This window comes from Loxodonta africana, chromosome 11, assembly GCF_030014295.1.
Source record: "Loxodonta africana isolate mLoxAfr1 chromosome 11, mLoxAfr1.hap2, whole genome shotgun sequence".
NCBI lineage: Eukaryota > Metazoa > Chordata > Mammalia > Proboscidea > Elephantidae > Loxodonta > Loxodonta africana.
This window is the reverse complement of record NC_087352.1, coordinates 34408833-34425540: the sequence shown is the minus strand read 5'-3', so window position 1 is coordinate 34425540 and position 16708 is coordinate 34408833. Positions and strand designations below refer to the sequence as shown.

At 43.8% G+C, this 16708-nt stretch overlaps 2 protein-coding genes across 6 annotated transcripts in view; one reads left to right on the top strand and one right to left on the bottom strand.

The window, feature by feature from the left end:
* FBXO15 (F-box protein 15) overlaps window positions 1-5288 on the bottom strand; it is a 96298-nt gene extending 91010 nt beyond the window's left edge. For 2 of the 4 annotated variants that reach the window (XM_064294404.1, XM_023543728.2), the window contains exon 1: window positions 4813-5285. In XM_064294404.1, coding sequence (XP_064150474.1) covers window positions 4813-4895 — 83 coding nt within the window. In that variant the 5' untranslated portion in view covers window positions 4896-5285. Of the gene's footprint in view, window positions 1-4812 lie in introns of all 4 variants that reach the window. The other 2 variants (XM_023543730.2, XM_023543729.2) reach the window with 2 other exon arrangements.
* Window positions 5289-5377: 89 nt separating this feature from the next.
* On the top strand, window positions 5378-13010 carry TIMM21 (translocase of inner mitochondrial membrane 21). 2 transcript variants are annotated; one of them, XM_003406248.4, is made up of 6 exons: window positions 5378-6095; window positions 9224-9286; window positions 9387-9484; window positions 12132-12205; window positions 12293-12398; window positions 12540-13010. In XM_003406248.4, exons 1-6 carry the CDS (start codon window positions 5795-5797, stop codon window positions 12633-12635), a joined length of 738 nt encoding a protein of 245 aa, XP_003406296.1. In that variant the 5' UTR covers window positions 5378-5794; the 3' UTR covers window positions 12636-13010. The 2 variants fall into 2 exon arrangements, with proteins under 2 accessions (XP_003406296.1, XP_023399500.1); XM_023543732.2 differs by having other exon boundaries at window positions 12293-12450.
* The last annotated feature ends 3698 nt before the right edge of the window (window positions 13011-16708 follow it).

Genomic DNA, 16708 nt, shown 5'->3' with positions numbered 1-16708 from the left:
GAAAGACATCTGCAATGACAAACCAGGAGATCTGAAGAGTTAATATATCTGGTCACAGGATTACAAGGTTTCTGGTCGTGGTTGTTTTTAAACACAGGCTGGAAGACTGAAGGGGAATAACTCCATGTGTTTGCTAATTTTTCTTAATATACGGAGTATGTAATAAAAGGTTTTTTGTAAGGGAGTCCCATATGCAAGAAGGCCTGGAATCACAGTTTCTCAGCCAAATCCTCTAGAGGACATCACCCAAAAAGTCACTGCCATCAATTCTGACTTATAATGACCCTGTGAAGACAGAGGTCCCATGCTGCAGAAAATTCCACTGCCTCAAGCAGCTTGCTTTACATTAGAATCCTGGTTCCTTTGCTTGGCACGCCCCATTACTTTACATTAAAATCCTGGTTCCCCTCTCCTTAATTGCTGTCCCAAAACTAGAGGAACCTGGTGGAAACCAGTTTAGGTGCCATGCTGACTTTCAGGATAACCTTTTAGACCTCATACATAGTAACTTCCCCACCTCTAGATGGAGTTTAACCGCCATTTTCTGAACACAGGATGCATGAAGTTATATATAAACCCCATTGCACCTGCATAGTATGATTAAGAGTGCTGCTGACATAACCCATATGAACTTCCTATCTGTAAAAAAAAAAAAAAATTAAACCCCTTAAAATTAACCTTCCCCCTTGCTCTCACACGGCAGCGACCCCGACTGTCTCCGACTGTCTCCTTTCCTTATGCAATGAAATAAAGCCGCCTTTCTATTCTCTCACTTCAGTCTCTCGTTTACTGGCTGAGACAAGTCATGCCAAGCAAAACCTGGGGTTCCACCTAGCAACAATACAGGATAGAGCAGAACTGCCCCATAGGGTTCCCAAGGCTGTAATCCTTAAGGAAGCAAGACTACCACGTATTTCTCCCACAAAGCAGGTGTTGGGTTCAAACAGCCAACCTTTCGGTTAGCAGCTGTGCACTTAACCACTGTGCTACCAAGGCTCCTTTAGAGGACAGCAGTGGTTCTCAAAACCCTTCCCAGCAGCAGTGCCCCTTCATGCTAAAGAAGCTGAAACCAGGCCCCTGACACCTGGGGGAATAACCTGCAGAAAGCTTGAAACTTCTTTGAAGTCTTTCATTTAATCTTAAAAACTAATGCAAATATCACATTCTACTGGATAACTAATCTGTTTGTCTTATTATTAAAATGTACTATATTTTTTTTTATATTACTTACCAGTTTGGTTATTTAGCATTTTTCCCCAAAGCCTTTGTGTGAATTTTCCATGCCAGGAAGATGCCCAATGCTTCCCTGCCTACTGGAACTGACCGAGTTTGAGAAGCACCAGGGTGTTCCGATGTTTCAAGGAACACACACTGTGTCAGCCCACCAACAAACAGACTCACACTGCAAACGTGAACTTACGTGTCCAGAGCATATAAAAAACTGTCGGCAAAGTAAATTAACAGTCATCTGTTTTATAAATATAGGTCCCTGGGTGGCACAAAGAGTTTGTAATTAACTGAAAACCTAAAGGTTGGCAGTTAAAACCCACTCAGCACCACAGAGGAAGAAGGGACTGGTGATCTGCTTCCACAAAGATTACAGCCAAGAAAACCTACTCTGTCACGTGGAGTCGCTATGGGTCGGAATCAACTCGAAAGTAACTCAATCAACTCGACAGCAACTGGTTTGGTTTTGTACATATAGATATAAAATAAACTCAGTGGGTTCCTCAAAATCACACCGTAGATTTTCCACTCAAACATAACATTACATAACGATGGAACAGGTAAATCCGGTTTGGGGCTAGTTTTTTTTTTTTTTTTTAAGTACCAAAGGCCAAGGTTTTTCCCTATTTGAATCCCTAATTCAAGAGTAATTGCTTATGACTGTGTTTGACTAAAACCATTTAACAAAGTTTATGTAATCACTCCAGTTCTACAGATAATCCTTAAACACATATTCTGTGCAAGGTAAGTGTTAAAACTTATCCAATCCCTTTTATTTAATTGGAATACGAAGGATACTTATAGTTAAACATGTTTAGACGTTTTTAAAATGTTAAAGCCGATTTTTTGCTTTGTCAGTCCCATGCATGTCTTCATATGGATCTATATGCCTACAAGGTTAAGTGCACATTGGTTGATATAATTGGTAATATGATATTAAGTTTTAAAGTTTTTTTTTTTTTTAAATATAGGTTTTTGCCTATAACTTTGAATAAATTCAATTTTTTAAAAATCTATTTTCTGGGCCTGATTTTTACTACCTGGTAACTCAAAGAAATTAGACCAGGTAGAAATTAAACAAACTTGCTATGTGTTCTGCTAGATTTCTTATACAGTGAAACCTGTGAACGCAGGAACTTGACAACACTGCCTTGTTTTTCCAGGTCTCGCAAGTTTTCCACCTTTGACAGGATGCGGTCTTAACCACTTTTCTATTGCCCTCTATTAGTGGAAAATATTTGAGTTTTCCTTCTCTGACAGGTTTCTGCCTTACACAGGTTCTGGCTTTCACAGGTTTTACTAGTTTGTGGTATTCAAATACATTCTCATTTTGTGTTAAAAGGGAATCACTGCTTCCTTACTAACATCTAATTTTGCACACTGAGACATTAAAAATAACCACTGGCTTGGGCCACAATCAATCTTAGCAGCTGACTTCTTTACCAAAAGGAATGTGTACATCACCAAGTCACAGAGGGCAGTCAGGCCTCCCATGCCAGGCATAATGATAGGCATCTTAATTACCTCATTTCACCAGGAAGGCCACTCAACTTACATAGTAATGCAAGATTCATCGTATAAAATCATTCTGCACCCCCCCCAAAAGAGCACTATATAAAGACTAATCTTAGTAATTGCAAATTGATTTAAAGTTCAAGGTTCCAATTTAAATTCCAGGGTTTCTCTCCTACATAATTTTTTCAGGCACTGTCACCATTTTATTTGTCACAGGTTTGTGGTACTTCTAGTATTACAGCCACACAATCAAGAACTGGATCTATTATCAGGACACTACAGGGCACGGCTGTGCTTCCAAAACAGGGTAAATGAAGTAAGAGGGACCTAGGGCTGCACAGAGGTCACGGTCCTGGAGATTCAGGGACAAGTGCTAAGTAGTTGAACTGGTAATTAAAATCCTTTTTTAATGCTTAAACATAGGTACTTGCCTATTAGAAGGCAAAGTATGCATGACTTTTTACTTCTGTAAATCAAGGTGCCTTACAAGCAAAAACACTATAACCTTCAAGAAGGCAAGTGGGGGGAAAAAAATGTAAAAAGGGTAAACTTTGTTAAAAAAAAAAAAAAAAAACAGAATTAAAATTCACTTTTGAGTCATTGGAAACCCTGGTGGTATAGTGGTTAAGTGCTACGGCTGCTAACCAAAGGATCAGCAGTTCAAATCCACCAGGCGCTCATTGTAAACTCTATGGGGCAGTTGACAGCACTGGGTTTTTTTGAGTCATTATGTAATCTGTATTTTCAAAGGAAAAAAATGGTATTTTTCAGAACACAATAGTACATAATAAAATTTGAAAATTTTGAAAAAAAATGAACCAGGAAAAATTACCTCACCCCCTAAAATACAAAAAAAGCATGCCAATTGTTCTTGGGATTATCCCTCCACCTGGTAAACTAAGAGGGGTGATGGTTACAGAGGTAAGAACAGCTCAGGATAAAATGAGAGGGCTCTGACAAGGTGCCATGGTAGCACTTTTATACTTCTGACCTACTGGGCCATTTTACTTCTTTTTGAAATGAGCCATTACCCTTCTGAGTTGAGCTGAAGACCCTTTGGGAAATCAGTTGCAGTCCCCATCCCCTACCTACATCACTCCAGGGCTTCGAAACAGTTCGTTCTGGCTCAAACCCCTGCTGAGAATTTACGTTTCCACCCCAGATATACTGATTCAGTAATCGGACCCTGCATTTTAACAAGAGCCCCAGAAAATTCTTATGCATAACTTCCTGGGAACGTGTTAAACATGCTAATTCTCAGCAGGGGTTCCAACCAGAGCTGGTTCAAAGCCCTGCCTCACCCTTCCAAGGTGCCTTTCCCTCTGTGAGGAAACCCCAAGAATAACAGAGCAGAGATGAGCACGACAGGCGCAAGCCCCAGCTCTTCCAGAGGAAGACAGGGCAAAGCAGTCTGAGAGCCCCTGCTGCGGCTCTCCAAAAGGAGCACCAACGGTATGCGCTCAGAAACGAGGACTTGGACTCGAGATCCGAATGGCAGCCTGCCTGCCTGCCAGAGGCTTAGGGGTGGTGAGTAGCTGTTCACAAATCCTAGGCACAAGAGGAAACCTAAAGTGTCGCTCGCCAAAAGGCTTCTATGAGCAGATTCTACTTCCCTGGGTTGTAACGTCACAAAAAGACAAGAGGCGATTTTCTGGCCCCAGAATAGCCAGAGTGCTTACGTGAGAGCAGAGAGCACCATGACCTAGGGGACGTCTCAGCTGTGCGAAGGCAGACTAGAGGTCTACACCTGCGTGCGCACGTGCACGCCTCCCCGGATAGGTGACTTAAGATGACAAGAGACTCCCAGCGTGTTCCCTTCCCTCTCCCCCGCCCGTCCCACGGAACCTAGTAGCTGTGAGTGAAGGGAACGCGAAAAGGCATTCCCTTTGCAGCTACATAATGGGATACCCAGCGTTTCCGAGTTTGAGACTTCCCCGCCTTAATGCGAACAGCGCGCGCCCTGCAAGCACGGGAACTCCTACAGATCAATGAGGACCGCGGGCCGACGCGGGCGATTAAGGGTGTCCCTCGCGGCCCCCAGGCGCTCACCCACCACGCCCCGACCGTCACCTGAGCCCAGTGACCCCCGCAGGAGGCCCGAGGCCAGGACAGCGCAAGAGCTGCCGCGGGGCCCAGCCGCGTCCGGTCGCCATGGAGACCGCACTCCCGCGCCGCTGCGCCGACTCGGGGGCGGGACCGGAGCCGACACCGCCCCTAAGTGCGCCTGCAGCAGCGTTCTAGAAACTTCCAAGTCGACTTCTGCACACGCCGCCATCCTGTAGGCCCCGGGATAGCCGAACTCTTCTCCGTTTGGGAGCGGCTGTGAGGGCTTAGGGAACTCGGGACTGCGACGCCGCGAGCATCCCCAGAGAGGATTCTCACACACGGCCTCTGCGGCGGGCAGGAGAGTGCTAGAGAATCTGAAACGCCAAGACTCAATGACCAGCTCCTAAGTTACACAGAGCCCCAATTAGACCATGCCGTATGTAATTGCTAATTTGATTTCTGTAAAGTATTAACAGGTTCGCTTAAACCACGCGCGACCGAGGTGCGAGATTTCCCCTAAGCACGGCCCCCCCTTCTCGGCTTTTCCCAGTGCGCAGTCGCGACGGCTCGCGCGAGGGAGCCTGGGAGCGTTGGAAGGGCCAGGGCGCGTAGCCCGCCGTGCATTATGGGAGACGCAGTCCGTTGTGCTTCACACCGTGGCAATTGTTCTGAGAGCGCATGTCCTCGAACTACTGTTCCCAGAATTCCGCACAGGTCCCAGGCTGCTGTGCGAAGGCATGGCGGGGAGAAAGGGAATGTCCGCGTAAAAGGAAACCAGGGCGGCTTCAGCTGAAGCACAAAGAGCCGAAGGGAGGGCGACCTCGGCCTTCTTCTCGAGGCCTCCATCCTAACAACGCTCCTGGGGCAGCCGTGTTTTCTGGACACGCCTTACGGGATCCTGGTGTGGATGTGTGGACCAGCCCGTGTCTTATGTGTGTGCAGTGGGCGGTGAAGCTTTGCTGGTTGTAGTTGGCCCCGTCCCCAGGGGGAGCAGCACCCTGTGACCATGATTTGTACTCTTTTGCGAGCTGTGCAGCATACGGAGAAGCTGCACAGGTCCCCAGCGGCGCGACTGTGTTGGCCCCACTTCGTGCTTAACAAAGCTTCCTTGAGGACTGAGCCCAGCTTGAAATGGTGGCTGCCAGAGCAGAACAAAACTGTGCGGCCCAGAGGTATCCTTGGGGTCATCCCGAGAACCATCTGGACGCAGGGACGGGGCCTACAGAGAGCAAAGGAGGACGGCAGCAAACAAGTGCCTGTGCATAGAAGTCCGAGAAGGGAGACCGATGTCTCAACGTCACAGAAAGGTAAAAAGGAGGCGTCCAGTAACCATCATTCCGTCACAAACGTGGCAAAAGCCACCAGTGCCCTTTTACACAAAGTTCAATGCTAAAAATGTAAAATTCGCACACGAACTAAAAGGTGGAATTGTTAAGCACGTTACAATCAGAATATAGGCCTACCAATTTTCTTCACAAATTCAATCCCAGATTTACAAGTTGATCTTGAATTTGATATAACTTGGTTGCATTACGTCTAGAAAATTTCTCTCAACTTGTGTTAGTCCTGGTGTGATAGAAGCTATGTAAAATTTAAACGTTACATATTTTAAAGTATGAAATCTCGTTGGAATCTCTTTCAGGTGGACATTAGCTCTCTTCTGTTTTGTGTATGAGGCATACTTCCCCCAAGATCACACAACTGATAATTAAACATGAATTTTTCTTTTTTCCTAATATCCAGGTCACAGCTATTCACAAATGTTTCTTGAATACCCTTTTATACTCAGTACTTGGACAGGTGTTAAGTACTATTGGCTGTGGCAAAGGAATTTTACACACAAATAACGTCTTGGGAAGAAAATAGAGCATGAAACGATAGTGAAAAAAGCAAATTAGTTGTGCAACAAAGAAAGAACATTTTGTTATCAGTAGGTGCCATGGAATCGATCCCAGCTCAGCAATCTCATGTGACAGAGTAAAAGTGCCCCATAGGGTTTCCTAGGCTATAATCTTTACAGAAGTAGATTGTCAGGTTTTTTCTCCTGTGGTGCTGCTGATGGGTTCGAACCACTGATGTTTCAGTTGGCGGCTGAGCGCTTAACCATTGGGCCATCAGGGCTCCTAGAAAGAGTAATAGAGAGCATATAATAAAGAATAATTGGATAGAATAAATAGGAAAGAAATTATTGAATCATAAACAGTAAGGAAAACCATATGTAATTCTGCTCACTTACTGAGCGACAACTGTTATGCCTATGTACTGAGTTAGAGTCTATACTGCAGAATTAAAGATGTCCAAAACGTCCCTTGCCCTCAGTGTGATAACATGCAGTAACAGTACGTACATATAAAGTAGGAAGGATGATACATAATTTGTTATGAAGAGTCAGAGAAGGCTTCACAAATAAGGCATTTTAAACTTAATTTTGTATTTATTTCGTTTTACAAGTAATTTGTAGAAAAGGTAATTAAGGACAAAGGAGACAAAGAAAGCAATTGAAACTTATTATTTCCATAATACTATGTGTGCTTTGAATGTCATACTAAAATTTTGCAGGGGCCTGACTTTGGTGAGAAGGCTTCCTTGGATGAAGGCAGTTCCCAGAGAGGGACGCAGCCAGGAGTAAGCGCCCAGTCCTGAAGAAGTCTGGCTGGCACACCATAACACCCACTACAGGAGGGTAGAGGATTGCAGAAACAGAGGGCGTGAGTGAGGGCTGTATGCACGAAGGTGTGAGGTCTCAAAGGTCCAGGAGGAGGAAGGTAGGCAGTGAACAGCTTCCATGGGAAACAGCTATAAGGTTAACGCTTAAAACGTAGACCTGAAATCTGTAGAGCCTGGATAATGTTCAGTGCAAGGCTTTACACAGGTGGATACACAGTAAAAGTTTGTGCTACATGAGTAGGGGACAGGGTCTCCACATGCCCTGAGCAAGGCAGGAATGAATGTAAGGGAGGCGGCAGTCAGGGATCCAGGGGATTGAAGCCAGTGGCCTGATTCAGGCAGCCAGGCAGATGGCTCCCTATTGTGTTCTCAACTTGGGGCTTGGCACACAACTGCAGTTAATATGTATCAAGTTTATTTTTGGACATTAACAAAGAAGAAAATGAGATGTTCTCATTGTAGGCTTCTCAACTACTGAACCCTGCTGAGGAGATTGGGTTTGTGGTGACAGTTACTGTTTGGATCAGTCCAGTGAATTATACAAATTTGTCAGATGCAATTTTTCTGTTGAGTCACATCTTTTAAGAGTCTGAACTGAAAATTTGAAAATGTGTTATGTTAAAGAGTACTTCTAAGTAAGTGTTGTTTTATATAAAAGTAAATTTGCTTATTTTGTAAAATGCATAAACCAAGAAAAAACAAAAACATCTGTGAGCATTTTGATTTTATGAAGAAAAAAATTTCATAAGAGGTTGATATTTAGGAAGTCTGTGTTTATAATGTGAATGAATTGTAAAAGTAACACCAGGAGGTGATTCACTCTTTCAGCATCAGTGAAAAAGTGTGGTTGTATTGTAGTATAATGCTAAAGTGCTGTAATGTCAAAGCTCTTTGCAGACGGATCAATAAGTAGAGATGGACGGACAGACATATACACTGTCCCACGACAGTGTCCTGTGGAATTGCTTTAGCTCTCAGACTTCTGTTTAATCCATATGCAATATCATGCACATTTGTTAGTACAATATCACGTGCAGATTCATGTCCTAAATCTGTTCCATTCACAGATCTTTCTGGCTGGTCAAACTCCTGATCTAAATTCAGGTCTGTTTTTATTTTATGCACCAACTGGAGGGGAGTGGCAGGGCGGGAAAGTTCCTGACTGTGGAGACTTGAGGCCTATTTTCATCCTTTGCCTCAGACTGACAAAGCCAGCCTTAATCCACGAACAGCAAACCTGTGTTCTGTGTGACCTCTGAGAGGGCTGGATCATACAGTAAGAGAGTTTCCTCATCCTTAGTATGTGCAAAAAAAAAAAAAAAAAACCCAAGTCCATTGCCATAAAGTCGATTCCGACTCATAGCACCCCTATGAGAGAATAGAACTGCCCCATAGGGTTTCCGTGGAGCCACTGGTGGATTCAAACTGCCAGCCGTTTGGTTAGCAGCCTGAGTTCGTAACCATTTCGTCAGTAGGGCGCCTTAGATATTAAAATTACAATATCAGTATAATATAAAATACAAATGTAGATTGCTAGGCTCTGCTCCCAGAATTCTGCTGAGGTCAGGCCTGGAAATTTGTTCTTCCAAAAAGTGTCTTCAGGTGGCTCTGATTCACAGGGAAGTTCAAAAACAGGTGGTCCGGACATGGGCAGGATGCCATTCATTTAGCTCACAGTCCGTATTTCCTCTGCTGGAAACTCTGGAGCCCTGTGCGTTCTTGGTTACACCTGGCACACATGGGACTCATTGTCGTTTTCTTTTTACAGTGAAAGAAGCTGGAAGAGATTTTACCTACTTAATAGTGGTGCTTATTGGAATCAGCATTACAGGTTGGGAAGAACAGCAAGTATAACGACCTTGCCTATCTTTTTAACTTCGTATTTTGTCTTTCTCTGGCTTTGCTTCATCTTCTTTTCCTGTGATTTTCAGGTGGCTTGTTCTACGTGATTTTTAGAGAACTTTTTTCTTCGGGCAGCCCTAGTAAGATATATGGGAAAGCCTTAGAGAAATGCAGATCACATCCCGAGGTTAGTTCTCAAGATTGAGCTCCACAGGCTCTGATGATGGGTGACAATGTCAGGGGAAGGAGGTGGGCAGAGTTCAAGTGCCAGTTCTGACACTAGTGAAATTTACATACTAATAAAGTCGTTGAGTTATGATTGTTACCACGTCTTTATTCAATAGTTCAGAACGCTTTGATTAAGACAACCAAAGATAAGTGTACGTTTGTTTTCATCCTGATTGTACAGGAGGGAGTCATGCTACCGGTTGTTCATAGATTTTAAATGCTTGGAATATAAACTGTTAAGCTTGTGATCAGTTTCTGGTTCATGAACATAATAGCATGGTTGACACTTACTGAAAGCATGTTAGATGCCAAACACTATGCTTAGTGCTCCCACGAATTGTCTTCATTAAATCTCACAGAAGCATTTAAGTTGGGTACCATATATTTTACCATATATTGTCCCAGTTTACAGAAGGGGAAGCTGAGACTTTACAAGGCACTGCGCTAGGAAGCAGGCAGGCCAGAACCTGAACCCGAATTTATCTGATTCCAAGTCTTAAACACTCTTAACCACAACCGGCTTAAACCGTGCCCTGGAAGAAGTAGACGTATGGGAAGACTGCCTCGTTTCTTTGAGGGATCCTGTCCGAAAGGAATGCTTGATATGATAGCCTTCCGGTCACAGATAAAAAGCCCTTGTAACTTGTAAAGCTTAGCATTGAACAATACCACTCACTGAAAATTCTGTAACTTGGAAAACAACAGAGAGCACTATAAATATCAAGGCTGTTCTTCGCACACAAGCCAAGGAATAATACCAAAGAAACGTAAAATATGTATCTGCTATTGATGGGGAAGATAAAGACCCGAAAATCACTTCAGTGGCCCAGTCTGCCTGCCCCCATCGAGTGCTGTGCTACTCTGTCATTATGGCAGGGAGGAAACTGCAGAAGCCAATGTTTTCTGGCATCCTTCTTTTTTCAGTCTACTAATTTCTCTTGTAATTGGACTCTGGGCCACATGGGAGCCAGGGGAAGGAGGTGGGGCTGGAGCAGTGTCCCTGAGGAAGTTTAAAATCAGCCGGGAGTGAAGAAGATTCCCACCATAGTGACAGGGAATCCAAACTATGCCCAAGAAAGAGCAGTCTTTGCAGACGAGAAAAGCAAATGTGGGAGTAGCACTATTACACGTAAGGCAGCGTCTCTACAAAGAGCTGCCAATTTATTCACAAATTCAGCCTTTCGTAGATCTTTCAGCATTTAAACAAAACTACAGAATAAACACACAAAGTGGGATATTATTAAACTCACAACTTAATTTGCTACCTAAAAGAGCTCTAGAAATAATAAATTTTTAACATTGTAAGCATTAAGGGTCTACTCTGGGCCAGGCATCGTGCCTGCTTGAAAAACAGACGTAATATTGTGATACTGGCGTGTTTAATCGTTTGAAGTGAATTATGTGAACAATTGTTAGATTTGTTGCAGCTACACAGTTCTTAAATTTATACCATTGTACACATACACCTCTTTATTTACACCTGAAAAATGTGATACTGAAAATCCTCAACAGAAAGAGAAAATAGCATTTTTATATAATTAAGGCCAATATTTGTCTTGGTATGATAACACATTTGTGTTTTTTACAGAGGGTTCCAAAGTGATTGCTTTTTAAGTTCAATAAAAAGCTCTGTTTCCACCTTGTTTTAACTTTCCCTGTTAGGAATCATAGATTCACGCCTCTAGACCTGGTTTGTTTTAAATGTATCATTATTATAAGATTTTTTTTTTTTTTTTTACTGGGTTTAATTTCTTAAAAAATCACTTTGGTCTCCTAGTTTTTAGTACTGTTGCTGTTAGTTACCATCGAGTCAGCTCCAACTCATGGCAATGCCGTGTGTGCAGAATAGAATGACTCCATGGGGTTTCCAAGGCTGTGACCTTCAGGAGCAGATTGCCAAGCCTGTCTTCTGAGGCACCTCTGAGTGGGTTCAAACTGCCAACCTTCAGGCTAGTAGGCGAGCACTTAACCATTCGCACCACCCAGGCAACCAGTTTTTAGTACTGTTGCATCCCATTGAGTCAGTTTCGACTCATAAGACATCCCATTAATTCAATGTCAAGAAAAACATTGAGACGTTTCTTTTTCAAACTATGAAATATTAAACAAGCTTGTAAACACTTCATTTGTGGCGTTTCTTTTTTGTAAGGAGAGTGGAAACAGCTTCACTTCAACCCACATTAGTCTGAAGCTACATTTAATATTACAAGCTCCCTATTTTAATCTCTGTGCATGAAATCTTTTTTGAAATTACTTATGGGATGATTTTTGCATAACCTTTTTTTTCCAGTTTTCTTATTTTTGGAGGAGCCCAGGCTTACTGACCCCCCCCCCCCAAAATAAACCTCTCGGTTTGTGAGAAAATATTTCTGGGTGGCACCATTTACACTCAAAACCTAAAGCTTGGTGCTTTGAACCCACTCAGTGGTACTGCCAAAGAACGGCCTGGCAATATGCTCCAGTAAAGATTACGGCCAAGAAAATCCTACAGAATAGTTCTCTGTCGGGAGGGGTCACTGTGAGTCAGAATCGACTTGAGGGCACCTGACAACAAAGGAAGCTTTAAAAAAATGGCATGTATCGAAGAAAGCCTTGTCCTTCTCCAGGTGATAGGTGTTTTTGGTGAGCCAATCAAAGGCTATGGGGAGATGACACGACGCGGGAGACGGCACCATGTCAGGTACTGTCACGTCCTATGTTTGGAAAACTCCGAACTGTTTCTCAACGAAGGAACTTAGACGTATGTCCGTTCGTGTCTTCTCGACAGTTTCATCGAGTACGTCAAAGATGGCCTACGGCACATGCGCCTCAAGTTCTACATCGAGGGCTCGGAGCCAGGGAAGCACGGGACCGTGCACGTGGAAGTGAAGGAGGTGCAGGCCTGGGGTGGGGGACACTGGGCACACGCACCCGGAAGTGAAGGAGGTGCAGGCCAGGGGTAGGGGGGGCTCTGCATTTGATACTGTTTAAAGTCCTGTGCAGAAAACTAATGCCTTGAAATGCCTTTTTTTCAGAACCCAGAGAGTGGGGGATATGAGTTCCACTACATTTTTGTAGAAGTTGAAGCCTACCCTGGAAGAATGATTGTCATTGAAGATAATCGATCCTGAGACATTAGAAGAGCGGGCCAGCCCAGTATTTCCTGCTAGAAGTTGAGTGGGGCCAGCTCCCACTCCGATCATCATGCTCTCTTTCAGAGCCTGTTTGAGTGAGACAGGCAACAGATACTCACTGTGTCACACAAACTAGAGCTTTCCTCGTATACTGAAAAATCATGAAATACAGAGCATGTTTTATGTTATCAAGTTGTCAACCATGGACAGTATGTCTGTCCCACTTAATATCTTTCATAGTGAGAAGCTTCTGTTATTGGAGACTTTACACCACGTAAATAAAATGGATTTTAGTATTTTATCTTTTTTGTATATCGTATCACTGTATAAAATCTTCAAAATAAAATTAAAACCAGCAGAGGGATTTCAGAAGCAGCTGTCGTCCATATAGTTTAGAGTCTGATCCGAGATGAGCAGGTGAAGACGCTTGAGAGCTACAGCGAGCCAAGAGTTGAATGCACTCCTCAGCAGCCCTAAAAGGCTGTGCACCGTACAGTACTCTGGTCATCTGTCGCACATGCCACTCTTGTGAGTTGGAGACACTGTGCATGATGGGAATGCACTCATTCCACCATCAGGGGCTTGGGTCCTCCCCCAGCTTTTCTAACAGGTGTGTAGGGCTGTTACGGGTGTGGGTGAGCTGGCGGGCACAAGTGCCTGGGCTGAGAGGGCACCCGGGGATGGCCCTCTAGCATGCGCTCTGGGGGTTCATACTGCCAGGGAGACATGGAGATTAAGTGAGGGTCAGCTGGTGGACGTGTGTTGCTGGTGCTGATGCAGACTCTCTGTTTTATTCAGAGTATTTACTGGAGGTTTCGGGAAAGTGACCTTGACTCAAAAGATCCCACCATGTCTGTCTAAAGTACTGCTTGTGCTGGCAGGTCTGTGGTACCTCAGAATGTTGAGGGTCTCCCAGAAGGCGGCTGTTCGTCCTTCAGAGCTGCCTGTAGGGGATTTCTGATAGTGCCTGAAATTGTAGGGCATTCAGCTAGAAGGAACCCCAGGCAGTCTTTTCCTGCTTAATTCCATTTATTTTTTAATTCTAATTGTGAAAAATTTCAAACATTTGGAAACATAGCAAAGACCTTTGTCTCCACTGCCTGAGTAACCATTTTCAATGACTGGCCTTGTCTGTTAACCGTTTTGTTCCCTCTTCATTCCAGTAGGATATTAAATTTCAGTATTGTTATCCTCAACTGGAATGTCAACATTTAAAAGGCTGAGAAGTTCTCTGTCTCACATACACAGGCACACAGGGCGGGGAGGCAGGGGGCAGTACGGGAGGAACCAGTCATAACTTTTGTGTCTCCAGTGCCCCAAAATACTGTCTTTGGAGTGTCTGTTAATATTGAGTAAACCAGTCAACAAGAGACTATGTTGGTTCAGCTGGGTAATCCAACATGTGTGTCCCTTGGTCTGTCTGCTTTAGATCAGTTCTTTCAAATGTGTGAGGCCACGCCAGCAGCACCCCATAACCTGAGAACTTCTTAGAAATGCACGCTCTGGGACCCCACCCCAGACCTAGGGAATTGGAGTCTGACTTCAATTCAGGAGCCCTCTGTGAGGAACACAGCTTCGTGTTCTGACAGGAGGTAGCAGTGTGAGGGGCACAGACACACCCCTGGAGAGGGGACTGTGACACCTGGATTCATCCTCCACCTCCCACCTCTTCTGTCCCCAAACTGTCTCTGGAAGAAGCAGCCGGAGAACCAGCTGAGGCCCTGAGGCTGAAGGCACTGTTTTCAAGAACCTAAATCAAGGGTCCCAAATACTACACCAAAAATAAGGACATCCCACAAAGTACTGTTCACACAATGATCCCTTCATATATGACAGGCTTTATACATGTACACAATTGATCCCCATTATTCATGGACTCTGTGAATTGGCCTACTCACTCTATTTGGAACCCTAAAATCCATACTCATGGCCCTTACCTAGCCACTCACAGGCATGCACAAACGCATTGCCATTGAGTTGATTACAGCTTACAGCAGCCCTATCTGACAGGGTAGAACTGCCTCATAGGATTTCCAAGGCTGAAATTTTTTTTTTTTTTTTTAATCTTTATGAGAGCAGATTACCAGTTCTTTATCCAGCAGAGGTGCTTGTGGGTTCAAAAGTCAGCCTTTCAGTTAGCAGCTGAGTACTTAACCGTTGTGCCATCAAGGCTCCTCCAGGTATGTGCAGAGAAGGAAAAGTCTGAGCCATCCAGCACACCCCTGGCTGAGGAGGGACAGGTGACACTCTGCCTTCTTGTCTCAGCTCTCCTATTGTAAACAAGTTCTCTATGTGCAGTATGTTTTCTGCCAAGATCTTCCACATTTTTGTGCTATTTGTTGGAGATTTCACTGTTAAAAATACGCCCCCAGCATAGTGCTGAAGTGCTGGTTTGTGTTCCGAAACGCTGGAAGGCTATGGTGTGCCTCATGGAGAAAATATGTGGGTTAGATAAGCTTTGTTCAGGCATGAGTTATAGTGCTGTTGGATGTGCATTCAATGTTAATGAATCAACAGCACACATTAAATAAGAAATCTTTAAACAGAAACACAAAGTATTGATCAGTTGATAAAAATGTTGGGACCGGAGGCTCACAGGAACCTACCTAACCCTGTATTTCCCCTGGAGTAGTGATTCGGTATTCACTAATCTAGTGAATTATGGTGTTGGTGAAGAAGGTTGAATATACCATGGACTGCCAGAAGAACAAATCTGTCTAGGAAGAAGTACAGCCAGAATGCCCCTTAGAAGCAAGGATGGTAAAACTTCATCTCTTGTACTTTGGACATGTTATCAGGAGGGATCAGTCAGTCCCTGGGGAAGGACATCGTGCTTGGTAGAGGATCAGCAAAAAAGAGGAAGACCCGCAATGAGATGGATTGACACGGTGGCTGCAACGATGGGCTCAAACGGCAACAATTGTGAGGATGGCACAGGATAGGACAGTGTTCTGTTCTGCTGTACACAGGGTCGCTATGAGCTGGAATTGACCCGACGGCACCTAACAAAAACAGTGTTCAAGACAACTTTATTGAACATAACTACCACAGATGCTGAGAATCAACTATGTACAGAGAGGTAGAGACCATATGTATGCATGCACACACACGCACACATACACATTGAATCTAAATCCACTGATTTCATTCTGCTGTTCACTATTTTTAGTGTATCAGTATTTATAATTATGAATACATTTTCCTGCTTATCATTTTATAAACATCAATTGGCTACATCTCACAAAATTACTAACATATATTAATATAAAATAAGGATTCAAAATCACAGGGAGATTAAAACACTTCTTAATAAATCAACAACAGAAAACAATGAAAAATACAATTTCTTGTCCACAATCACTGACAATGGTCCCTCAGACACGGTGATTTAGACACAACAACATATAAATGTCAACCCTCTGTGAAGCACCCTAAAGGAAGTATGGTTTTTATTTTGTGCAAAAATAAGCCAGAAAAACCTACTTTTAGATTTTTTTCCATCTTGTTAGAAACTGTACAATGTAACCTTAAGCCAAAAAGGGCATTTGTTATAACACAGACACCAAAAGCTTGGTGGTTTAAAACAACTGAAATTTATTCTCACACAGTTCTTAAGTCTACAAGTCCAAGGGGTCCACAGGTCCACAGTCCTCTGGAGGTTCTAGGAAGGAATCCTTCCTTGTCTCTTCCAGCTCCTGGTGGCTCCAGGCATTCCTTGACTTGTTACATCACTCCAATCTCTCCAACTTCACAGCACCTTCTCCTCTGTGTGTCTGTCTTACACATGCTCTGTGTGTCTGTCTTGTAGGATACATGTGATTGCCTTAAGGGCCCAGCTCTCAAGATCCCTAACTTAATCACATCTTTTGCCATGTAAGATACTCACAGGTTCCAGGGATTAAGACACAGACATATCTTTTTGGAGGCCACTGCTCAGCCCACTGCAGGAGGCAACCAACCACATCTGTAATTAAGAGGCTCTGCATGAGTTTGGAAGGAGCCCTGGTGGTATAGCAGTTAAAGCACTCAGCTGTGAACCAAAAGGCCAGTGGTTTGAACCCACCAGCCGC

What these genes read in the sequence shown, in the direction of transcription:
- TIMM21 (XM_003406248.4), top strand. Translation starts at nt 5,795, where the DNA reads ATGATTTGTACTCTTTTGCGAGCTGTGCAGCATACGGAGAAGCTGCAC. An exon ending in GGGAGACGGCACCATGTCAG is followed by an intron (nt 12,206 to 12,292) that starts GTACTGTCACGT and finishes TCTTCTCGACAG; the next exon opens with TTTCATCGAGTACGTCAAAG. An exon ending in TGCACGTGGAAGTGAAGGAG is followed by an intron (nt 12,399 to 12,539) that starts GTGCAGGCCTGG and finishes CCTTTTTTTCAG; the next exon opens with AACCCAGAGAGTGGGGGATA.